The sequence below is a fragment of the Lemur catta genome, chromosome 8 (assembly GCF_020740605.2).
Source record: "Lemur catta isolate mLemCat1 chromosome 8, mLemCat1.pri, whole genome shotgun sequence".
NCBI lineage: Eukaryota > Metazoa > Chordata > Mammalia > Primates > Lemuridae > Lemur > Lemur catta.
Genome location: NC_059135.1, coordinates 97196254 through 97222427, shown reverse-complemented (window position 1 = coordinate 97222427; position 26174 = coordinate 97196254). Strand labels below are relative to the sequence as shown.

The following is a 26174-nucleotide window of genomic DNA, read 5'->3' as shown; positions in this document are numbered from 1 at the left end:
TTGCACATTCTTTCTGGAAGGCAATATACCAAAAGGTATCAAAAATCCTAAGACTGTCATACCTCATCACCCATGAATTTTATTCTGAAAAACTAATCCTAAAATAGTAACAGAGCTTCGCTGAAGATTTATGGTGAAGACAGTTCATGACACTGTAACATACAATAACAAAAATTCACAGCTGCCAATATTTCCAGTAGTAGCAGGTTAGCTAAATCAAATGTGGGGTACTTTTAATATGGAAAAATAATGTAGTGATTAAAAATCATACCATCCAAGAATGCTACTGATATCTCGATAAGAGAAAAACTCTAGCCAAATAGTATATGCTGCCCAATTCCTATTCTGTTAAAAATTAACTGCAAGAGAAAACACTGGAATGATGTAGAATGATAGTATCATAGCTTATTTTCATTTTTTCATCCATATAGTACTGAAATTTTCAAAGTTTCTTAAATAATGTACAATTTTCATCTTAAAAAAACTATTTAAGCTGAAATGAAGGACAGAAAAAATGTCCTTTCCCACTTTTGTATTCATGGCTTTTCCCGGGTCCCGGAATCCAGCCTAGGACATCAGTACAAAAGGCTTCTTAAAGAGAGAGAGTTATATAAGCTGTCCTGTGCTTCCCAAGACCTGAAAAGTTTTCTCTATAGATAAAAATGACATTTTCCATCTTTACAACTGAACTTGCAAATGAACCTTTGAAAACACAGCCCAATTGTAAAAATAGCTAATAATACACGCTAACAATATTAAATGCCTACAATGTGCCAGGCACTTTAAATATATAATTCCTAATTTTTGCAATGGTCCTGGAGTTCAGATTTATTGTCCTCATGTTATAGATGTCACACAGGAGGATGGAGAGGCTATGCGGGGTCCTACAGCTACTAAGAGGCAGAGCCTGTGTTCAAAGGGAGGTGTCAGGCACGAGGGCTGCGTCCCTCCTGTTGTGGAACCATCCAAGCCACCAGTCCTGCCCTGCTTCTGGAACTGCTTGGATGACCAAGGAGCTCTGCTTGGATGACCAAGGAGCCTGCCACTGGCCCTGGCCATGCCATTGCCTGAGCCTGAGCCACTGCCCCTCCCGTTGGAGGTAGTACGTGGCCTACTGCCCCCACTGCGCATTCCCGAGCTCCTGTCCCTGCGTCCTCGGCCCCGGCCCCCTCGGCCTGAGCCACCCCCTGGCCTCATGGCTCTTGAGGTCCCAGAGCCCCTGGGTGAAGACAAGAAGAAGGGGAAGCCAGAAAAATTGAAACGCTGCATTCGCACTGCAGCTGGGAGCAGCTGGGAGGACCCCAGCCTGCTGGAATGGGATGCTGATGACTTCCGGATCTTCTGTGGGGATCTGGGCAATGAAGTGAACGATGACATCCTGGCACGCGCCTTCAGCCGCTTCCCATCCTTCCTTAAGGCTAAGGTGATCCGAGACAAGCGCACAGGCAAGACCAAGGGCTACGGTTTTGTCAGCTTCAAGGACCCCAGCGATTATGTGCGCGCCATGCGTGAGATGAATGGGAAGTATGTGGGCTCCCGCCCCATCAAGCTCCGCAAGAGCATGTGGAAGGACCGGAATCTGGACGTGGTCCGCAAGAAGCAGAAGGAAAAGAAGAAGCTGGGCCTGAGATAGGGTCTGTGGCTGGGCACCCGCTCCTATCCGGCCGGGCGCTGGCTCCTCCCCCAGCTGTCTTTGCAAAACCCCCACCTATCCACTCACCTGCCTCAAAACCAGTTTCAATAAATTTATGTTCATTTCCAAAAAAAAAAAAAAAAAAAAAAAAATTCAACTTTGCTTGTGTTATTATTATTTTGGTAATAGCTTTATTGAGATAAAATTCATGTACCATATATTTCACCTATTTTAAAGTGTGCAACTCAATGGTTTTTAGTAGATTCAGGGTAATACAGTCACTACAATCAATTTTAAAACGTTCTGTCCCCATCAAAATGCACTCTGTAACCTTCATCTCTTATCACTCCAACTCCTTATGCCCTCACCTCCAGCCCTGGTCAACCACTAATCCAGTTTTGCACCTCTGTGGATTTCCCTATTCTTAGCATTTCATATAAATGAAATTATATGATAGGCACCATTTTTGTGACTGGCTTCTCACGCTTAGCATAATGTTTTCAAGCTTTATCCATGTGACAGGAATTGGGATATTTGTATAGCTGAATAATGTTCAATTATATGAACATACCACATTTGGTTCATCTATCACCTGTTGGTGGACATTTAGGTTGTTTCCACTTTGGGGCATTATTGCGAATAATGCTGCCATGAACATTTCTGTATATGTTTCTGTGTGGACATATATTTCCAATCTTCTTGACACCTAGGAGTGCAGTTGCTGGGTCTTATGGTAACTCCATACTTCACCCTTGGGGAATTGCCAGACTCTTTCCAAAGTGGCTGTGCCAGTTTACATTCCTACCAGACAACTTTGCTTTTAACAATACCGACTTCAAACTTTAGTCCTGTCCTTTTGTGGATCATCTAGCTTCTGAGAAGAATTAAAATAAGATTCAACTTTTGTTTCTCAGGAAGTCTACTTAGGTCTGACCTTAGAATGCTAAGCCATATTTTATTACTTTGATTTTACTTTGGTGGAGGTGGGGAGTCTTGTAGTATACCCCTTGCATTCTGGCTACCAGTTGCTCTTCTCTTTCTCTATTTCCTCAGTCAAATTCCTAACAGATCTTTGAACTTTAATCTTAATCTTATTTTAGTGTCTGTTTTTATGTTTTGAAGATAGAAGGAAAGGCAAGATCATAATCTGTGTTGCAAGATGTTAATAAACTACTGAAACTGAGAGGCTGTCCAGGAGCCTTAGCATCAGCCACGACTAGACTAAACCATCACAGCCACACACACGCAGAGGTACACACACAGAGATACAGCCAGGACCAGATAGGCCGTCACAGCCAGACACATACACACATACAGATACAGCCCAGGCCAGCACAGAGTCCCCAAAGACTATTTCCAACCCTGGAAATAACTTGTGACACATTTTCTTGACACATTTATTTGCCTGTTACCCCTTGCTCAAGGCCTTGTCACTTACAATTTCTAGGAATTTAGACAGATATCTTAATTTCTCTAAACCTGTTACCTCATCTGTAAAATAGAAACAGAATTGATAAGCTTGCCTTGGAAGTTTCTAGGCTCTATCGTCTCCAGAACACCCAATTCAGCTGTTTTTCTATGTCCTCTCATATCTACCCTTATTTAACAGTTCAAAGGTAGTTTTAATTTTTGTAAGAACAAAGTAGGGAATATATAAATAATTGAATAAGGCAGTCTTAAAGTAAATGTCAATCACATAGTAAAAGAGAATATTGTAATTACCAGTACCATTATGCTACAATTCAGAGCCTGAGTTATGTTTCTCTTGGACTCCATTTATTCATCAGTTATCAAAGTCTATTAACTCTCCCCTACATATGGTAGATTAAATTCTCATATTTCTTCAAATTCCCTTTTATTCTCCCCCTTCTGCTTATAGCTAGGAATTTTCAGGACGGCCTCCCTCTTTCCCCAGCCTCCTGCCTCTTTCTGGTGGAGGACACCTCGGTAGAGAAAACTATCTAAAGAGCAATGTTATCATCAATTTCACAGCAAATACCCCTCCAACGGGTCATGGAGCCGAGAGTGCAACTCATGCTGCTTAGCTGGACAATCTATGCTTTCCGTAACCAAGTTTCTTTCTATCCTTTCAACCTTATTTCCCAATATCCCTACATAAATTCCCTACTCCAGCTAGAGTAGTGTATTCGTTTGCTCCAAGTGAACACATTTAGCAAATTGGTGCTTCTACTCTCAGCCTCTGCTCTACCCGTACACTGCGCAGTTCCCACTATCCAAACGCATCTCCCAGTCCTGCAAGGCCCAGTGTTTACCTTAGCACAGCCTCTCCAAAACTGTACGGACAGACAGCCGCTGTTTTTTGACTTTCTATCACAGTCACCCAGCACAGTGGAGGGCAAAAAGAAAGTGCTGAATGATTGATTGATCGAATAAATGAATACGTTACTAAATCAGGAAATGAACGAAGCAGACTAGTGCAAAGCAATTTTTCCTTGTAAATTCCTGTAACATCTACTGTCTGATCTACTTATTTCATTCATGTTATTTACTGCCTATTGATATTAATTAACAATTCATCTATGTAAGTCTCATCTCCCCAGTGGGATTACAAGTTCCTGGGGGTCAGAATCTGAGTCATGTCTGGGTATCCCCTTCAGCAGCAGCGGGGCAATGTCCTGCCCTCTCCAAATGCTCATTGATTGATTGAGCATCAAACCTGCTGAATCTCCCCTGCCAAGTGTCAGCAGCAGGGCCGTCTCATGAGCATTGGCCATAAATCACAGGCTAAACCTTTCCTGGTTGTTAAAACCTGGCTCATATTTCAGGATAACCTGGATCCTGAAAACTTACTATCAAGGTATAAAGAGAAAACATCTGGGTTTGCATCTGCTGGAGTCTGATGGGAGTCTGGAGTCTGTCGCCACACATTTGTGGTTGGTGGTGAAGGGGTTTTTTCCCTAGTACAGACTTGAATGCTCAGATCAAACATCTACGTGATAAAAATCAAGCTCAACTCCAGAGAGATGTTTTCCTGTTCCTTTCAAGATACAGCTCAAACTGTGTGGTCCCTGACCAATATGCTGCCTCCCCTTTTGTCCATCCTCCCGTGCACTCTGTGACTCAGTACACTAAGCCCCCCAGGGAGTCTTACACCCCTGGTTCTCCTCCTGTTTCTACTCTCTGATTGGAGCATGCTTTCCTTCCCTATTTGGCCAAATTCTATTCATTCTTCAGAATCAAACTGTATTGTCCCCTCTTCTAGAAAGTCTTTTCTTCCTTACCCATCCTGTTGCCTCTTCTCTGTGCTTTTCCAGAATCCTGAGCACATGTCCTATTGCATTATAAATGCCTCTTTCCTGTCCCTGCCAACAGTGCCTACCAGGTGAAGGGCAGTACCTCCATCCCCGGCTCAGCCATAGTGCCCAGCGCAGAGCCGACATTCCAAAAGTTTCCTGAATTAGGTGGAAGCAAAGTGAACTATATAAAAGAATCGTCAAAGTAGAAAATATAGAAGAGCAAGGGAAGTAATAGGAGCCTTGGGTAATAGATGAATCTGCTATAATAATAAAGATCAAGCTCTCTCAATTTCTCTTTTGAGTAAGGTAGAGAAAGAAGAGTAAGTTAATAAATAAAATGCTTCTGTTGTCATTACCCAAGCCTGAAAAAGCTGCAGATGCCCAAGATCACTACTTTGGTAAACATTCCCAACCTTTGCTTGATATCTTGAAGTTCAGCCAATTATATTTCGCAGGTCCCCATAAAATGCAATGCTTCATCATATTTCTGTCTTCTGAAACTCGAACTCTGTGCTCAGCCAGACAGCTTGTTGTGACAGCCGTGGCCCTGGGGCTATCTATTTATTTGCCCTTGCTAATGGGATTGCCTCATCAACATTATCTTAGCTGAAACATGGAGGCATTAATGACAACTTAATTGAAGCAGAGGATGGAGCTTACAGACTCGTCATGTTTGCTTGACATGCAGATGGCGGCTAGCTACAAATGACTTATATGAAAAAGGGCACTATTGGGGGAGCAGCTCTGTTAATTGCAGGGCTGTAGCCTATAACCATCTGGCCGCCTGAATTAATCTGGGTGGGCACGGATCTCCTACACAATGCAGCTCACTCTCTCAGGCTGTCTCCCACCTCTGGGAGCTCCACTGCCCTTTGTCTAATTAGCACTTCCTCTGAGGATAACTCATTCCCGAGTTTGACACACTGTGCAGCATATAATTGTTGTTACATGACTGTTTGTTAAAAATCACTACAAGCTCTTCTTTCTGCATTAGAGGTATATCCTTCAAAAACATTTTGGAGGTCAACTCCGCTAGTTTATTCATTGAGACAAGGGTTTGTGTGCGAGGCACACAGTGAGGGAGGACTTGTGGTGAGCAAGGGGTGGTGCCCGGCTTGTTCCCATGGACCCTTACGTCCTAGTGATGAGAAGGGCATTGAACAACCAATTGTATAAACGCAGAATTATTTTACGTTGTTATGAACTGTGATGAGTCCCCACAAATCTCTTATGTCAAAGTCCTAACCCCCAGTACCTGAAAATAAAACTTTATTTGGAGCTAGGGTCTTTAAAGGGTAATTATGGCAAAATGAGGTTCATTATGTCCGGTGCCCTTGTGAGAAGAGGATGTTTGGACAGAGACATGCACGGAGGGAGGACCACGAGAAGACACAGGGAGCAGGCAGCCACCTACACACAGGCCAAGAGAGAGGCCCTCGGAAGAAACCACACCTGCCGACACCTTCGTCTTAGACTTCTAGCCTCCAGAACCGTGAGGAAATACGTTTTTGTTGTTTAAGCCACTTAGTCTGTGGTATTTTGCTATGGTAGCCTGAGCAGACTAATGCAGGCATATATACACACACTTAGGGCAAATGCTGCAAAGAGAAGAACTAGAAGACCAGAAAACAGGCCACCCGGCCTGCCTCCGAACGGTTTCCTGAGAAAATACCAACCGAGATAAATTCCGAACGATAAGTGGGGTGGTGTTCGCCACAGCTGCAGCAGGAATTGTTTAATTTAAACGCAGTTGGTGTCAAGTAATTATCAAGTAGCCATTCTGGCCATTCTGGCCATTCTGGCTGCCCATCCAAGGCTCTGCCACCAGAGTCTCACCGTGTCCTGAGCTAGAGAAAGAACGAGCTCGTCATGGCAGCAGAATACGGAAAACCCATGACTGATGGAATGGATGGCTGAACTGATATTTTTGGAAAGGTTTTTCTCTAGTACTATTCAAGAAATTATGGAAACACTGAAAAATTATAAGGTGGTAAAAGAAACATGACAAACACTACTGCTCGCTCCTTGGAATTAAATGGGATGAGCTGCGATGGTCTCTCCAATAAGCCGCTTGCCTCAGCTAGAAGAATTGTGATGGCATCTGGTTGACTTCTGTGTCTTTGTAGCCATGATTCCTTTGGTCCCGGGATTCTGCTCTGTTCCAGGTGACTGGCTCTCACCTATGTCTTTAGAGCTTATGGTCATAAAGTGGTGCTCGGCTGCCGGGCTGAGACCTCTCAGTTTAGACTCTCCCAGCTCTTTCTTCTGGATTTCATTTGATTGTGCTGAGACCATGTCTTTAAAGTATAGACTCATCTGCTCATCCTGAAAATTCCAGTTTGGATTTGATGCCCTTAATGACTCAAGGCAGTGCACTGCACAGTGGGAATCTCTGGGGAGAAGATTCTCTAACGGAAACGTAAGGTGGTCGTTCTCCCATTTGGCCTCCCTGCCACTTTCTCTCCTTTCTGAAGGGACATAAACATTTGCAGATCCTCATCTGTAAGAAAGCCTGCCCCATATTCAAAGATCCTTACCATTTCCCTGTTTTCTCTGTACATGAAATAGCTTCAGCACCTGCAACTGCCCCTCTACTGACAAATTTGAAGACTCTATGTATTATGATAACCTCTCTACCAAACCCCTCCTCACACACAATTCTAGTGGGGTTTAAAGAAGGTTACCTGCACCTCCCCCCCTCCCCCCCAAAAAAAAAAACTTTTCAGATTTGGATATTTGACTCCAAATTCTCTACAAGTCACTTAAAGTCTTTTTTTTTTTTTTTTTTTTTTTTTTGAGACAGAGTCTCACTTTGTTGCCCGGGCTAGAGTGAGTGCCGTGGCATCAGCCTAGCTCACAGCAACCTCAGACTCCTGGGCTTAAGCGATCCTACTGCCTCAGCCTCCCGAGTAGCTGGGACTACAGGCATGAGCCACCATGCCCGGCTAATTTTTTTTTTTTTGTATATATATTTTTAGTTGGCCAGATAATTTCTTTCTATTTTTAGTAGAGACGGGGTCTCACTCTTGCTCAGGCTGGTCTCGAACTCCTGACCTCAAGCGATCCACCCGCCTCGGCCTCCCAGAGCTAGGATTACAGGCGTGAGCCACCGTGCCCGGCCACTTAAAGTCTTAAGTATGACCTTTCGGGGACATGCAAGGCATCCCATTTACCAAAACTGTGATATCAAAGAGGCCAAGTTTACTTTTCTTACTTCACAAAACAGCAGAATTTGGGGAGTTGAGAATCATGGCCTTTGGCAAGGGCTTGGCTCTGAGTACTCCCAGTCAAGGCCACTTACCCCATTTTCAAAAGAAGACTTTTAGGTTGATAATTTTCTTGATGATAATAACGTGCAGGGTTGACCTGTTTTCTTTCAAGAACTCATAGAAAAGTCTAGAAGGGGATTCAGTGATTCTAGACCAACTTCCTTCTATAGCAAAAGAGGATTGCAAGGTCTAATGGAACCAGACTTACTCACGTCTTGCACCTACTCAGCGCAGCTGGGCTAGAGCCCCTAAGGCCTGAGTTCAGGCTCTCTGCACTGACATTTGAGAAGTACTACAACAGGGAAAAAAAAAAAAATTAAACCGAAGCCTTCTTTCTTCCTATTCTTACTGCCTTACATTCTCCCATCGAAAAAATAAAAATAACATTGAAATGTCAGATCACTTTCAAAATAATTATAGTAGTGGCAGTTTTCTCTTTGGATTGCTTAATGTTTCACATGACATTCAAAACATTCTGCCTTATTCCTCTGAAGAAAACAAACCAGGTGGTCTCCTTTACCTTTACAAAATGCCCCATCTTCTTAGTAATTCAGACTGGTTTGAGCCATGCCAATCTCCATGCTAAGTATCTCTTGAAGAGCGTTTAAAATGACAGCAATGTCCCTCATTAAAAAATAGAATGCGGCATCTGTTGTTCAATGCACACGTGTGGATTTTGAGAGATCCTCATGGCCACATGACCATTGTGAGAGGTCCCCATGGCACATGGTATCTTATGAGAAGTGGGAAACAACTGACAGTTTGAAACACATAAAATAAGTCATCCAGGTGTTTGCTCATTCATTTAAGATTTGCTAAATGGATTTTCTGATTCCTGAAAATGCTAATGGCAAGGCTCACTGAGCAGCAAGACTGCTAAGGGTATTCTCTGTTTCTGTGCCGCTCCTGAATTCCCACATGGGGCAGGGAGAACAGGGCTGATGGGAATGGGAACGCCTGTGCAAGGGAGGGCACAGTCTTCGGAAGCAGATAGACCCTTACTGAGACAGCTCACCCATCACTTCGTGGCCTTAGTCCTTAGATGATAATCTTGCCAAGGAATTGACACTGAGCATCAAAAAAAAGTGTGAAAAAAGTATGTCATACATACTCAGTGAATATTTGTATATGTGTTGATTATAGACATGTATGATTTACTTTATGTTATATAGCAACTTTAGCCAAAGTAGACCGTATGTTTATAAAGACCATGGGCTTCCCATTTTGTGTGAATCCCACTTCACCCAAGAATAAGACCACCAAGTGAAATGTTTTGGAAAGTCACAACTGTAGATCCTCAGTAGCCCATTTTCCTCAGTAGCCTACCCTATTGTATATTTGTCTGTAGATCTTTCATTTAAAGCAGAGTTTCTTTACATTTGAGTTATGTAAGCAATTGACTATATAAATAATGAATATGGGTGGAGTAAGATATTGTACAAAGACCATGAACTTGAGAACTCCAAGGAGGAGCCGGAGGCTGCACACTATCCTGGTCCCGTGAACTTAATGTCTGATTCTCAATTTCCGTCTACATGTGCAGGTACAATGATAACCACCTCATGAAGTTTATGAGTTTTTCCCTACAGTTCTATCTGACAAGGTCCTAGCGCAAAGCCTGACCGGCAGGAGATCTACAATGGTTGTTGGTTCCACTCTCACATCACTTATGGTGAAATAAGGTCTTTGACCTTTCCTCGTGTCTACATGTATAAGGCTTTCAAAAAAGGAAATGACAAAAATAGAAAGTAAAGAAAAATACAAGAAAGGGATTACACTGTTGTTTTTCATCTTCCTGAAACTTCATCCCCTAGAATAATTAAACTCACATGTCTTCTATTTTGAGGATGCATTTTGTTTGCACTTCCCTCTCTGGTCTCCAATGAAGAAAGCCCCGAATCAGCACCCCTTCTTCCTAGACTGTCAGGCGCACTGTGCCCAGCTCTGAAAACAGGCCGCGGGTGCCTGGCATCGGTGTGCTGCCCTTTCCACGGGAATTACCTTCTCCTTTAGAGCCAGGATGTTAGAAACCCCTGAACGAGTCTGAAATAGACCTTTGACTATCTGGATTCCCCGACCCATTAGTAAGACGTGGTGCTATGTATGTTCTGTTTTATGTGACACCCATGTGCCAAGGGTAGCTCCCCTGGCCCTCAAAAATTATTGGGACAGTTGTCATTATTTTTTCATTATTCACATGGGATTTTCATCTCTCATAAAGTCAAAATAATTTTTGTTTGATTATGTGTTCGTCCCTCCTCTCCCCAAGGGGGAAAATGACCAGAAAATAAAAAAAAAATCTTGATCCATTTCAAAGAAAAATTAAGAAAGTTCAAATTCTTTTAAATGCAGGAAATTCTCCCTAGGAAGAGAATTATGCAAGAGTTTTCTAAGACAAACTTCAGGAACACAGGGTGCACATTTTTAAAGCTTCCCTGTTCCTTACTTGTTTCAGTGTTTGGGAGAGAAGTCTGAAATAACTGATGATTTTTTCCCTCCATAGCTGGGTAAGGCAGCAGTTTTCACCAGCCTCTCTCTCGGTGATAAACGCATTTTAATGGACTGGCAGGTGCTTAATAATACAGGCGGCACCTGGATTCTTTAGAGCCAAGTGCCTCTGGGGCCTGCACTATATTAAAACTGCATTTTTGACCTGAGGCCTACTGGATTCTGTACTCAAAAACACCTCACCGATTTGAGAGAAACAGCCCAGTACCAGCTCACATTTTTCTTCTTCAAATAAGGAGGATTGAGGTTTAACTTTTATAACTCTGAACACGAAAAATATTATGATTCTAACTAATTAACTCATCTCCATTACTGAAAATCTAATAAATTTTATACAAGTCCTCCAACTGTACAAATTCATCCTCAACTCTTATGACTCTATGGACTGAGTGAGGCCCCTTCTAGCTATGGGTGTTGAGTCAGTATGGAAGGAAAAGAAATTTGTTAAATAGCTTCTCAACACTATGCTAAGTATTTAAGCCTTACTATCTCATTTAATTGCCATCACAGTCTTGCAAAGAAAAAATTATTTATTTTTAATCTCATGTGATAAGCAGCCTCTACGATAATCCCCAATAACAGATTATGAAAGTCTGTGCTTTCTATCTTGGGTGTTCCTTCTTGCTCTCTCCTGGCAGCCTGCTGGAGAAGCTCCTGAGGGTAAACTTGAGGAGGAAAAACTCCAGAATATTCTTCTTTGGCATATTTTGAGATGGCTGTTCAGAGAGCCAGAAACCAGAAGTAGCGCCTGTCATGGGGAAATTTGCATCTGCAGAGACAACCTGCAGTGACACAGCCAGGCTTTCTCTGAGGCCTCCCTGTTCAGATCCAGGGATTAGCCCAGTTGAACAGGTTTAAGGGCTGAAGGGAGCATTGACCACCTATTCTCTTTAGGGCCGCTGCCTGTGAGGTTTTGGCTGCACAGCAAGACCACCTTTGCTGGCCAGGCCTCCCCTTCGCCCCCTCCCACCACCCACCTTGCCCCTGTAACCGGATTTATCACCACAACTTATTTTTGGCCATGCGTCGAGCTCCCATTCTTTCTGTAACCTCAAGATGGTATGAAAGCATCAACCATCTGGATCTTTCTTTCAGTTTTTATATTTTGTATGACTTCTGTGCACATGTATGCTTGTGATAAAATTTGTAAGCCTTTTTTCTTGTTATCAGTTTGTTTTACAGACTCAAAGTGTCAAACTTTCATGGGAAAATTTGACACATCCCTACATTTGCAAATGGATCTTCTGAGGCCTGCTCACAGCACATCAGTGAGCCTGGGAGCAGACCTGACCCCCATGAGCTTCAGAACGACTACAGCCCCAGGCAGCAGTGGGGTACGGCCTCGCAAGACACCTTGCGCCAGACTCACCCAGCCAAGGTGCCCCCTGGATTCCTGACCCGCAGAAACACACTTAACAAATGTTGCTTTCAATCACTAAGTTCCTGTAAGTTGTTATGCAGCTGTAGATCCTGCATACGCTACAGTTTACGTGAGACAAAATTAACCAGTTTATTCAGGGCCACGGAACAGGAAGGAGAAAAGATACTTTCAAATCTGCCTGTCCGATCCACAGACCTAGGCCCTTCTAGTATTCTCTGGGGTTCAACGGGCCTTTTTGTTCACTCATGGACACTCAAGTCTCTCTCATGTTCTGACTAGACCTTGACTAGTCAGACAGGTTAAAACAAATCGGACAAGTCATATATTTTACTAGTTAATTCAGTTTTCTGTAATTTATTTGGATAATAAAACTCACAGTCTGGTGGGGGAAGAAAGCCATCTAAATTAAAGAAAAATGCACTGTAGTGTACTCCACAATGCATGCTGCCCAGGGTGCACAGTGGAGGGGGATTTGATTAGACTGCTTATTCTGGGAAATTTCCCAAGGGATGTTTTGAACTATCAGCGTACCTCAGCCCCTAGGCCAATGTCTGGTGTGTGGTCTGACCACAGTGAGTATTTGTCAACTAAGTAAACACACTGTTTCTTGAAGGAACAACAGATATTAATATAACATATGGAGAAGCAGGGAGAAGCTTTCACTGTTTCATATTGAAGTAACAGCAGCTGCAAGAGGCAAAGAATTGCAGACATGACTTGTTCATAGACCTGCCTCACACTGCTATACCTTAAGATCTGTGTACCAAATTGCAGTGAAACTTACGGCTTCCCTAACATCAGCTGTCTGAGACCATGTAAAAGGTTTGCCATACTCAGTGCCATATGTGCTAGCACTTAATATCTTAAGAATATATTTTTTGAAAAAATGATTTTTAAAACTCACTAATTTGTACTTGAAATACAATTTGGGGGGCAATAAAAAATTCAATGGTCATGTGGTTTAAAAGGAAAATATAGGCTTGGAGGTCAAACAGATTCCAGATGAAATTCTAGCTCTATCACTTAGGAAAATGTGACTTGGGCAGTTATTTCTATGACTCTTCATTTCCTCATCTAAAAAGTAGAAAATAATACCTTCCTTGAGTGTGCAGCGTGTCTATAGAGGACCTATGAGAGTGCTCTATGGATGGTCTATATCACGCTATAAACTGCTAGACCGGAATGCTTGTTCCACCTCTCCGATGAGACTGCTGAGAGAGAAGGAAATTAAGGGACTTGCCAAAGTTTACTTTGCTAATTCTGAATTCACTACTTTTTTTCCTACTAAGAAAAAATGCTGAGTTTTCAGACATGGAGTAAATTTGTGAATACTGGGACAAAGCACATCCCTGGGAGTTGGATTCTGTGTGTTTGGGTCAGAATCTCAACCTTTGTTGACTCCACCGAATGAGAAGCCGACCTAGAGTGTTGGCAGACAGGTACCTGTGAGGATTTCGGCCAGGCGTTCTGTCATTTTCTCAATCACGAGTCTCAGGATTCCGCCCTCCAGGCTCAGCAGCAGGGTCCCCGAGCCCTCAGACAGCTCTGTGGACAGAAGCAGACCATCCTTGTTCCATGTTCGAAACTGGAAACTCACTGAGAGCCCATCAATTTGGGGGGTGCCAGGCAGCAGCAAATAACTGCCGCCGGAGTTGACAAATGTGATGGGCACAATTTGTGGTTCGGAGCAGGAAAAAGTGACATTGCCCTGGAAAACAATAAAAATCAAACATATAAAAGCCATTTTTTATTCTGCAATCTGACAGCTGATATAAACAACCACCTGGAGCTGACCTTAATTTCAGGATCATTCGACATTCGGCTGCAAGATCTTAAAGGGGAAAAAATATGTCAGCTTTGCTCAGACACACTCACAAGCGTGTTTCCCATTCCCGTGTCAGGGGGCATGTTGCTATTTGCAAAGAGGACTGAGACTCCCGGAAGGGGAGGGGATGGAGGCAGTCACATTTTCTAGGAAGAGTAAAAATAATTAATTACGTTCACTTGCTGAATAAATATCTATGGTAAGTGGACTATGTACCATGCTCCAGGGTAACTTTTAAAGAAAAACACATGGAAGAACTTTGTTATAATGTGGAATGTGCTGACAGAGAGATATCAGCTCCCTTGGGAGCTGGCAGAAGAAATACCTGAACAAGCAAAGGTTACAGAACGGAAGGAGGTGGGGAAGGAGGGCAGTGGGTGTGCCCTGGCTAGCATTTGCAGCACAAGGCATCGTGTGTGCAAAGGCTTGGAGAAATTAGCAAAGTGGCATCCCTGAGGCAGTCCAGGGAACTTGTCATCTGTGAGGAGGTAGGGCCAGGGAGCAGGAAGCAGGTGAAGCCAGAAAGGTGAGTGGAGGCAGAATTTGAGAGCCCTCTGATGCTTGCTGAACAGTCTCCATTCAAACTTAGTAACAGCAGAGGGACATGGACCATATTTTTAATTTAATTAGAGTATTTTTAGTGACATGACAGGTAGATGAGAGGTCGGACTTGAGGAATAGTGAGTGTGTATAGAAGAAGGGTGGGGAGATTATTCTGTGCATAAGTGAGGGGAAAATGGGCCAAGATTATCTGAGAATGACTAAAGTAAGCTTCTACATCAGAAAGTTGTGGGAAATTAAGAAATGCTTATATGTGCCCAACTGAACCCTGTGCTGGGGTCACTTCTAATATACCAGTAAGGAGAAAGCCTGGAATACCTCACAGACTGCAAAGAGGTGTTCTGTGAGGAAAGCTGCTTGGAGTTTATGTTGCAAGCTCCACGCCCAACCAGATTCTATTTCCACCGCTACCCTTTGTCTCCTGTAGGCTCCAAACACTAATCTCCACCACAACTCAGTGAGCTTACACAGGCTAGTTCACCAAAACAGCCAGAGACATAACCAGGTTCCCTGTAAACGTTTCCTGTGAAGGCCACTGAATAGCCCCTTTTGTGGCTCAGCCTCTCCAAGCTCCCTCAGCAGCCAGTGCCACTCAGGCAAAATGGCAGGGATTCCGGAAGGAACACCCGAGCTCCAATGGCTGCCTGAATGCAACGTTCCTTGGAGGTGGCCAGGTGGCCGAGATATCAGATACATAATACAGTTCTCAGTCCCAGAGCAGGTGAGTGGTTCAACTCCAAAAACCTCTTAAACCAGGAAAAACATCCTTAGGTCCCAACCATGTTTGTTTATGATAGTCTTGTATTTCTGAAAACAAATAACAGTTCTCAAACAAACTTCTACCAAGAGTACATTTCTAATGATTCACTCATCACTCACTCACCTATGACCATATTTTTGCATGAATCATTTATTGTAGTTGTTTACATGTTTTTCTCTTTAGACTGGCTTCCCCACAAGTTATTTAATGTGTCAAAGGGTCAGGGCTTTGATCTCCACCAAGAAATCGTCCACCGTTTACGCTGCCCCACCATGCCAGGCAGCAAACTAAGCATTTACATACATATCTTGTGAATTCTTCACAACAATGCCATAATGTATTATTTTCATCATTTAAAGTATTAAAATAAAAGTGTAGAGATGAATCTTTAAATTTAATATTTTATTTGGGAAGAATTGTAGTTCAGCGCATACACGCAGACCGGGTGGTCTTCAGTATGTCTGAAGAACAAAGAGAAGGTTAGAGGTTTAATAAAAGAGGAGACGTGTTAGGTACTGCTCTCAAGAAAGTCCATGGGCCCAAGGAAGGGTTCGGGGACCTGGCAGGTTCCGACTGGTGAGCTACAGTGGTGCTGGGTGAAATTAGTCCCAGAGTTACCCAGGCTTTCTCAGAAGCTATAGATAACACTGGTTTCAGGTTACAGCAGATGATTTGTACAGTCAGGCTTTCAGAGAATTACATTCCTGGAGCAATGTTTTCTACCTTGAGTGCTTTTTCCCCTGGCTTCTCAACTCTGTTTTAGTTGGGTGTGACAAGAATGACCCAATTTGTATGATCAACTTTCATGAAAACATGCACAAACAGGGCTTAAAGAGAATAAATAACTTGACAAAAGCCATATGCCTCGTTAGCACTGACAAAACCACATTTGCCTGACTTGGAAGCTTTTGCTTTTAGCCACCATCTCTGATACCTCCCTTCCCTGCACTGAGCGCCACCATTTTTTAAAATCTACTGACTTGCTCATGGTATCTCATTGTTGTTTTAACTTGCATTTTTGGATTTCTGGTAAACTTCCTTTCAAGAATTAAAATATCTCCAATGATGGCTGACTAATTGTGGCAGGCTCATCTTTTGAAAGAAGCCAAACCACAAAAGCTCTGCAGAGAAGTTAAGAGATTGTAATAACTTTTCTTCCTCTTTTCTTTTAATTTGTTATCATAATAAATTTGCTAGAGCACAGCCGGAGGACTTACTTGACCAGGCCGCTGCCTATCCTCACCCTCCCTCTGCTCCACTGTGCAATGGGCCCAAGTACTTGACAACTATGAAGGGGAGCTCAGAACGGAGTCCCTGGACTGGATCCTGGAGCAAGGACTTTAATAAATGCCTTCGAGGACTCTCACTGGATAAAGTCAGGTCTTGCATGGTGTGGTTATCAGCACCTTGCTCAGCAGGGAGCAGCAAAGCTCTGAAACGCCCTGGGGTAGGTTCTCTGTCCCGGTCCCCAGTGGGCCAGGCTCCTTTCTCCCTGTCCCCATTCCCTTCACAGTTTCCTCTGTTGTCCCTGCCTCCATGTGGCCCCAGCTACCTAAAACTTCTCTAGAGCATGCCCTGCTGTGTTCGCCAATGGTGATTCTCAGGACAAGCAGGAAAAAAGAAATGTCAGCAGATGAGAAATTCCTTCTACACCAAATTGGACCCGGCTCTCCAGGTGCTTGGTTGTGTTTGCAGCTCAGCTCTGCATCACACAGCCGCAGGGGCTGCTCCTGCTAAAATCCGGTCTCAGCTGTGCTCCTGCTGGCACAAATGCTGCCCAGTGCTGAAGACCATCAGTGCCAACCAAAGTGGGGAGAAAGAAGAAATAATGAGCTACATGTAAAAGTGCTACTTTTGAAGACGACATGGACTACCTGACCCTTTTCAGTAGTGCCACTTGGGACTCTGGAATCGAAAGACAGCCAGCATTTGAGAAAGTCCCCACCGATCGTATAGGAATGGCACGCAAGAAGACAATTTACTATAGAATTGCATCAAAAGAGAGATGGCGAATGGTCAGCAGACTATATTCTACCCTATATACCTCCTCAATCTATTTCTTCCAATTTCATCCCTCTTACCTGCAAGAAGGAATCTCCATTCCTCAGAAGCCCTCCATCATTTAATTCATTCAAGATTTCAATACTTATTCAAGATTTCTCAAGCATTTCAAAACAATGTGCTAAGCACATGGGTTTATAAATTATACAGTAAATGTGACCCTGATCCTTTGCATTCTATAGTCATTAAATTTACATTATGACTGCAATCGGTACAAAGAGTTCCCTGGCAAGGGAGAATACACTGGGATCACATCTTCAAGGTAGAGCACCTGGTCTTGGCCTCACAGCAAGATTGACAGGAAGTCAATGAACTGCCACGGGTTCTTTGTTCCTTGGCGTATCTTGTAAGATCCAGAGGTTCTTTCACCATCCAAAGAAGAAGTCACTCTACATGGCAGGAGCTAAATATTTAATGTTATGTGCCTTTTCTGGCTGCAGCCACAGAGCTCTGGTGGGACGGTGGCCTCCTCCATCTGTCCGAGGCCACGATCAAGGCTATGGTACAGCCTCCCCAGGGCAGCAAAGCCTCAGACCACTGGAGCCCCCAAGTTGGGCGTGAGCACCCTCTGTTCCCAGGATGGCAGTTCTTAGTGCCCTGCACTTTCATCCTCATTCACACTCATCATAATCTAATAGGCAAGATGCCCAGAAGTGCTGAGCCAAAGACAGAGAAGCCATTTGTCCCTTGGGGACCACCAAATGATGTCTACTTTTCTTCTGACAAAGACTGTCTCCTGTATTTAACTCTAGTCAGGCTCCTCTGAGCCCTCCTTCTGATAGGGCCTGATGCTGGGCTCTGTCCTTGGCCCACTTATTCCAGTTTTAGCAAGAATTCTGCTAAATCAGTGCAGCAAAAATCCCCCACCCTTGGTCTGACCTCCTTTATCTTATCACGATGGCGAGGGCCTGCCTTCAGCAAAAATCCTCTTGGACTAGTTCAGCAAAGAGGTAAGTACCTCTCCTCTAAGTAATTTTCCACCCCGACCCCCGCCCTACTTCTTGGCTGTAAATCCCCACTGTTCTTTGTATTCAGAGCTGAGCTCAATCTCTACCCCCTACTACAAAACCCCACTGTACTAGCCCTTCTTATCTTCTTTAATAATTGTCATGAATAATTTTTTTTTATTATGACTTCTCTGGAAACCCACCACAATCTTTTTCTTTGAAGCCCTCAAAATACAGAAGCTCCCATTCCACCTCTTTTCTCAGAAAAATAAAAAGAGTTTGATTTCTACCAGTGGAGCACAGAACTTTGAAAGCCTAAAGACCTGTTTGTAGGTCATTTGAGAGAATGTCCATACCTATGTAAAAATACTTTGTTTAGTACCACAAATAACAAAAGCAGATCCTGCCCTTTCCCTGGTCCATGGAGCTTGGTGGCCTCCTAAGGACACCCAGGCCCTCAGAACACAACCACCAAGTTTGTGTCGGTGAAAGAAGAAATGATTTCCATCGATTCATCTTCCCCCAGGAGCCATTCCCTTCAGAGGGCAGAGAAAGCCCCGTTCAACAATTGCCATGAAGGGGAAGTGGCAGGGCTCATGCACAAGGGACATCTGTCCTACTCTGGAGGATTACATAAGCCATCCTTAGGGAGGTGACATTGAAATTTGAGATGTTACAGAAGAGCAGGAGTCATTAATTGGAGAGTAAAGACAAGTGCTGTCCAGCAGAGAGTGGAGGTGTTTGCACAGAGTGGGGGCAGAAAGGCGAGGGCTACGTTCAAGGACGTGGTCAGGTGGCTGCAGTTCCACAGCCAGGCAGGCAAGGTGAGTGGAAAGGGCACACAGGCCTTTAGACCATGTTGAGGTCCTGGAACATTATCCTATGGAAGGACGGGAATGGGAAGGGGTGAAGAGACAGCTGATACAGAAACTGGGGTGTACAGTCACATCTGTGCCTTAGAATGTCCTCTGGGGGCTGTAGTTAGGGCATAAGGGGTGTACTGTGTGAAAAGAGTGGCATGGGCAACCCTTGGAGCAGGTATTGTAGTAAGTAGGCCAGAACAGTCAGGGCTTGTTGAGGGCTCAGCCTAAAAGTCTAGAAGGGTTAATGTGTGTCAACTTGACTGGCTGCAGGATGTCCAGGTGGAGAATTATTTCTGGGTGTGTCTGTGAGGGTGTTTCCAGAGGAGATTTAGCATTTGAATTAGTGGACTGGGTATTGCCCTCCCCAGTGTTGGGGGCACCATCTGATCTATGAGGGGCTGGATAGCATAGGAGGCAGAGGAAGGTGGGATTCACACTTTCTGGTTCCTGCCTGCCTGCTTGGGTTGGGACACCTGTTCTCACCTTCCCCGGCCCTCAGACTGGGATTCCCACCATCAGCAACCTGCTTCCCAGTCCTTCGGAGGCAGGGCCACCACTGGCCTTCCTGGGCCTCAGATCCAGACTTCCCAGCCTCTGTAATCCAGTGAGAAAGTTTCTCATAAAGAGTCTCCATTTCTCTTTCAAGTCTTTCTCTTTCTCTCATACACACACACACACACACACACACACACACACACACACACACACACACACACACGAACATCCTGGTTCTGTTTCCCTGGAGAAGGCACACTAACACAAAAACAATGTGGGAGAATGAGCAATTTGCAGGTATTAATACCGTTGATAGGAGGTGGGTGAAGGGGTGGGAGAGTCCCTTGCACAGCAGACGTCTAACAGGAAAACACAGGTGGCCTCGGACTGCTGACAGGCCTGCCTTGGTAGTGTGCCCTGTCGCCAGCACCACCCCGCTGGAGTGTGTAAGCACAATGACAGCAAATGGAAGCTCTCGAGCTCACACTTCCCATCAGGTTGCCTTCCTCCCTCCACCAGGCGTGGCCTCTTCAGTCCTCTGCACCCCCCCACACCTCCTCCCTCCAGGGCCCGGAGGACCCTTCCCCTGCTCCAGGGCTGAGGCCTTCCCGACACCCCAGCCCCTCGGAGGCTGCTTCTCCGCTGGCTTTCAATGGCATGTGCTACCTGCAGAAATTTACCATATTCCTTTCACTGCCTTATAATAATTAGCTATTTTTTGACAATTGCCTAAGCCTTACATAATAGTACATTTATAATTGGGTATAGAGCATCTTGCTTTGAATTCTGAAAAGGAAGTGAGAGTGTTAAATTTAGGCAGAACTAGATTCTTGTCCTAAATATTTACTGGGAGAACCCTGTCTTCTCTCTGATCTCATCTTCTGCTACGTGGTTGTGAGAATAATGGTAGCGGGACAGCTGAAGCCCACAAGAGACCATGTGCACCGTTCCTGGCCCGTCGGTTTCCTTTTCTCCCAGGTCTGACACTTTTCTGAGTGACCAGAGGCAAGTCATGTCTACAGCCTTAGTCTCCTTTTCTGTAACCAGAGGTTACAAAACTGGAAGGCTCCAAGATTTCCACTGGTTACCCCACTCTTGGGTCCCCGAGGCTGAAGGGCCACATGCTTTTCATGCATCTATTCACTGGGGGGGGGGGGGGTCAGTCACAACCTGAGTCATCCCACTGTCAGCATGAAGAGTGTAATCGAGTATTTGTATTTCAGAAGACTTATTTTTTAATAATCCAGGGAATAAAGAAGGAAACCCAGTCTTCTTCCCTAACAATTCCTGTCTCACTGTAGGGAAGAGAGAAAAAAAATAACCATAGATGATAATGATTTTTTTAAAGTAAGCAGAAGATTATATAACTATATACATGCATATATAAAATAAGATTCTCAATGTTTATAAACACATTTGCCAGGGGATGACGACCAATTGACTGATTATCTTCCTCCTTCCTCCCATCCCTCTGCCCAGGAAATGTGCTCTAGGATACCTTGCAAAGAGAATGCTGGAATAATGCTGAACCATATGAGCAATTACAGCAGCTGGAACTTTCCTAGAGATGATAAAATGGAAGAAATTGTATGCAGTTGCTTAGCTGGGTGCTGGTCCCCGGGCTGTGCGGTGACAAGCTGGAGAAAACAGTGAGGAGGAGAGAGAAAGGGGACAGGTTCTCAGTGGCATCTTCCGTCCACGCACATTCAGGCCATTCTGCTGCCACATCTGAAGTGTGTCAAACGCTGACTGAAATCCAACAAAACCTGTCCACCTAGAAGCTTTCCCTCCATGGCCCGTCACAAAGGAGACATTGCAGCAGTAGCACAGTTCCCGTGATCACCTCATGGAGACGGGGGAGCATCATGGCAGGGCCTTTCCTTCCGGACACTTCTGACGGAGAAAACTAGGACCGGTCAGGTCTTTGTCAGGTGACCACAGAACCAACCAAACAAATTGACACTGATCTGTTGTTATAAAGAGGGACCAACTTCAGAAGACGCTGCTGTGCTGACAGACCCAATGATGGAAACACCACGGTGGCCTGAATGTCAGTGCGTAATAAATAGATGGAACAGACTGGAACGTACTGGACAGGAGCTAACGGTGCTCCATGTTGTCAAACGTTCCTAAGCTCAGACTCTATCATGTGTGCATTGGCGACGGGATGTTTTAGCCGGGTCTCTGGGCACGGCATAAATGCCACAGTTTACCGAGCCAGGACAAGGCGTTGGCAGAACTGAGGAGACAGACATCCTTAACAGACCTCATCTGTACCCATGCTACAACTTCACGATTACACATAATCCTTCAGTCATTTCAGTTGAGATCATTGGTGTCCATGAAAAACTCTAGACCTTAGCAGCAAAAGACAACTGTGCCTGAATTTCCCACGTAGGTGCTGGCTTTGCCTTATCTCTCTGTCAGGAAGCCACTCTCTTTCAAGATTTTTACTTATTTGCCAACCTTGTGTGGACTATGTAGATCATCAGCTATGGCTACAGCAAAGCATCACTGGGAAATTGCTCCCTGGGATTTCTCATCTGTGGGCAGGTTTCCTCCAGTCAAACTCTGGCCAGTTATGTTGGGTTTTCAAGCACATTCCTTCTGGACTCATTTCATGACCCAACGATACCTACTGCTACCTGCTATTAGTGACTCAGCCATTCAGCTATTTTGTGGAAGACTCCAGAAAGTTATTGGCTGCTCTGCTTTAAATCATCATCTGAAAATAAAGAAGCTGTAACTGAAACGTGCATGAGGAGCACGCAGGGCCCATGGTCTCTAGCGCATCCTCAATCCCTCAGTCGGGTTGTTTGCCACTCCCTGACTCTCTTTCCCTGGGTCTTCATCACACCCTGCAAACACTGCTATCAGCTCAACAGTAAGACACTGGTCTGGGCTCTAGTCACCTGGAAAGAATAAGACAGAAATAATAGACCATGCTTTGTCTGTTGAAAAAGACCTGCGATAGTAGATCAGGGTGGGCTGGGAATAGAGCATGACCACAGGTCAGGTGTGCCTGAATCCAGCCTGTGACAAAGGCAGAAGCTAAAGGCAGGGCCTGCATGGGGGGAAGGGAGGAGGGGGGTGCATGGCTACTCCCATTGGGGGTCCTCAGTGTAGTCACAGCGAAGTCCTGGCACATCCCTTCATTACGCTCTGAGACAAAATAATAAGTCAGATGTGGCTGTCCCACCACTCCAGAAAACCAATTTTTAAGACCCTGAGAGCACACAACAGACCCAGCTCGAAGCTCTGCTTACCTTGACTGGTTTCAGAGTTTCTTAAATGCACCACTTCCAAGGGTTATATTACTGTGCTGAGCTGTTATTTACAAAGAATTTTGATTGTGGGTGTTTGTTTTGTTTTTAATCATCATCCAGACATCACAACACCCTGGTGAGTAAAAAATAAAGCTAGCAGTGCAAGGCTCAGCTTCAATCATGAGGCATCAAACAAAGCCAATCAAGCATTTATAAGCTGGGGAAAATGATCTTGATTCAATCTAATTTGTGGGGAAAGATTTCAAAGCCAGTTCTTGATTTTCCAAATGAGTACAACCATTTCTAATTTGATTTGTCTGAAAACTACCAGGACTGACTGGCATGCTATCAGCAAATGCAAGGAAGAGACTGGCTAGAGACTGGCCTGTGAGCTAAAGCTATCTTCCTGATTCACAGACTCAAGGAGAGGACAGAATCAAATTAAGGATCATTTTCATGTTTAGGGGAAGGTAGGCTCCTTCATTTTTTTGTTTATTTATTCAGCAGGTATCTATTAAGCAGTTCATATGGGCTGGGCTCTATCCTCATGGCTAAAGACACAACTTAGGAGGCGGCAGGCTCAGACCTTGCCCACTTGGAACCTGCGTAGCCATGGGATGAGGGTCATGGAATATATCATCACAGCTTTGATCAAGTGCCATGAGGGAGATATGTGAGTGGCGGGAGAGCATGTAATGGCTTCAAGAAGTGTGTTTTGATTTGAGCTTTGCAATACAAGTAGGAAGGAGTAGAGTTGGAAGCAAGATTTGAGTGGAGAGAGAAAACAGGAAGGACGAACACTGTGAAGAGGCTTTGGTGCATTTTAGCAATTTACAGGAGACTGGACATTTGGCATTTCTACACACAGGCCACATTTTGTTTCTGACAAGGGAGGCCTTCAAGATATCATGCTCCTTGGGGTTTCATTTGTGGGACATTCCAGAAAGAAGCATCTTTTGTGTTGGATCGGAGGTCCTGCTAATGGTCAAGGTGTGTGGGCAAGTTGGAAGATGGTCCCCCATGGTCCTCTTCTCTGGCCTCCCAGCAGCCACCTGCCTGCAGGAACCAAGAGCCTGAGAGCCACATACTGCCTTTGTCCCCAGGGATTTTCCCTTGACTTTCTTTCCTTTTTGTCCTCCCAAACCTACCAGTTCCCAGTATCAGCTCCTTGGCTTTGGACTCCATTTTGACCCCTGCCTGTTGGTGTCTCTGTTTTGGGCCCTGTATTTTGTGCTTGTTCTCTGTGTACTGAAGATGAAACCCCTACTCATTTTTGAAAGTTTTTGGCTTTCACAAATAGTAGTTCCTTTCACTTAAAGAAAAACCTCAGAGGAGGACCTTAGGAAGTGGTGGGGGTGGGGGGATGAAAATAGACCCGTGATTAAACTGAAAACCTCTAGTTTTAAATTGGAAGATAAAACTGCAACTCTATCTGGAACATTCTTTAATTTCTGTTAGAAAATATTATGCAAAGCTATTTGGAAACATGAATCGAAAAGCTCAAAAATATTAATAATCTTTTTTGACACTCTACTTTCACTGTTAGAAATCTATCCCCAGGAAATAATCTGAAATTGAACTAAGATTTATACACTGAGCACCATTACTTATAATAATACAAAACTGGGTCTGAAATTATGGGAATAGCTAAGTAAATTATGGCATATACATATGACATACAATTTTGCCACTACTAGTAGCAATGTTTATGGTAAGCATGAAAATTTCTTACAATCTAATATTAAATTAAATGAACAGAATACAAATTTGCACATATAAAGCAGGTAAAATACACCTATACAATTATGTAGGTAGACAATAGTAACTAATTTGCTAAATAATGGCCCTTTCTGGGTAGTGGAATTATGGTGATTTTTATTTCCTTAGTTATAATGTTCTCTATTTCTAGCATATTTAAAATGAAAAGGCACAACTTTTATAATAAGAGTTTTAGTTAAACAGTTTTATATACATGAATTCATCTGAAGGTTTTCATAACAATAATATTCAAGATTAGTAATTGCTATTAGGGAATTAGTGTAGATTACTGAGAGGAAAAAATAATAGCAGTTGATCCAGGTAGAGATAAAAGCAGCCAGGTGTGAAACCCAATGACCACTACTTTTCAAATGATTTCTACCCTTAAATAATCTCAGAATTGCTTTTCCTTTCCACTGCAATCTTTAGTCATGTGTCTATTCTACTCAAGTAGGCAACAGTAACAAGTCATTATAGTGGCAAAGTGGGATGGTTAATTTTAGGTATCACCTTGGCTGGATTAAGGGATATTAAGAAACCTGGTGAAACATTATTTTGGGGAGTGTCTGTGAGTGTGTTTCCAGAGGAGATTAGCATATGAGTCTAGGTGGGCTAGGTGAGGAAGATCTGCCCTTGGTATGAATAGGCATCATCCAGGCTCCTGGGGGCCCAGGGCTGGGGGAATGGAAACAGAGAAAAGGTTAGTACATCAATGTGTCTGTAGGAGCTGGGATAGACTTTTCCTCTCCTGTCTTTAGACAACAACTCCAGCCTCCTTGGCCTTCAGACTCCAGGACTTGGACAGTGCTCCCTCCCTCCCCACCTTGGGTTCTCAGGCCATTGGCCTTGTTGTGAGAGTGACACTATCAGCTTCCCTGGTTCTTTTTCAGGCCCTGGGACTCAGGCTGAGCCATGCGCAGGCATCCCAGAGTGTCCAGCTGGCACACAGCCAGTGGTGGGACCTCTCAGCCCCCACTGTCACATGGGCCGATTCTCTTAGTAAGTTCTTCATGTGTCCTAGTGGTCTTCTCTGTGGAGAACCTTCCTACACATGAGGGTAAAGGAAGGTAGGGTGTGTGTGTGTGTGTGTTTACATTTTCCTTTCTTCACCAAACTGCTTTTCTTGGCTCACAAACAAAACAGCTTCCTACTTTATATGTAGGTATATGGTACTTTCTTAGACTAAATTCACTTTAATAAGGAATAAAAATTCTTAGCTCTGAAAACATAATATGAACTTTTTGGTTCTTGGGTAAAGATTGGAATTTGCCAATTAAATATTTTAAAATAAAAATATAAATGAAAGAGAATCTGCTACTGGAATACTTATAGTTGAGATGGTAGCCTAAATCAATACTAATAGAAATACCATGTATGCCACATATGTAATTCAAAATTTCTGGTGGTCATATTCTAAAAAGGTAAAAAAGAAGATTAACTTAATTTAAATTTTAATACAGGGTTATTTAACTCAATACATAAATATATTATTTAAACATGAATTTATTAGTAGTATAAAATTACTGCATGATAATATAATAATTACTGGTTAAAATTATTTGTTTTCTTATATTAATCTTCAAAATCTAA

The 26174-nt window shown here is 43.7% G+C and overlaps 2 protein-coding genes across 3 annotated transcripts in view; one reads left to right on the top strand and one right to left on the bottom strand.

The window, feature by feature from the left end:
- Positions 1 to 26174, bottom strand: part of CNTNAP5 (contactin associated protein family member 5) — a 773538-nt gene that overhangs the window by 344020 nt on the left and 403344 nt on the right. For both annotated transcript variants that reach the window (XM_045559127.1, XM_045559128.1), the window contains exon 8: positions 13492 to 13756. In XM_045559127.1, coding sequence (XP_045415083.1) covers positions 13492 to 13756 — 265 coding nt within the window. The remainder of the gene's footprint in view (positions 1 to 13491; positions 13757 to 26174) is intronic.
- On the top strand, positions 1039 to 1785 carry LOC123643549 (RNA-binding protein 42-like). The gene has a single exon (XM_045559129.1). It carries the CDS (start codon positions 1058 to 1060, stop codon positions 1631 to 1633), a length of 576 nt encoding a protein of 191 aa, XP_045415085.1. The 5' UTR covers positions 1039 to 1057; the 3' UTR covers positions 1634 to 1785.

What these genes read in the sequence shown, in the direction of transcription:
- LOC123643549 (XM_045559129.1), top strand. Translation starts at nt 1,058, where the DNA reads ATGCCATTGCCTGAGCCTGAGCCACTGCCCCTCCCGTTGGAGGTAGTA.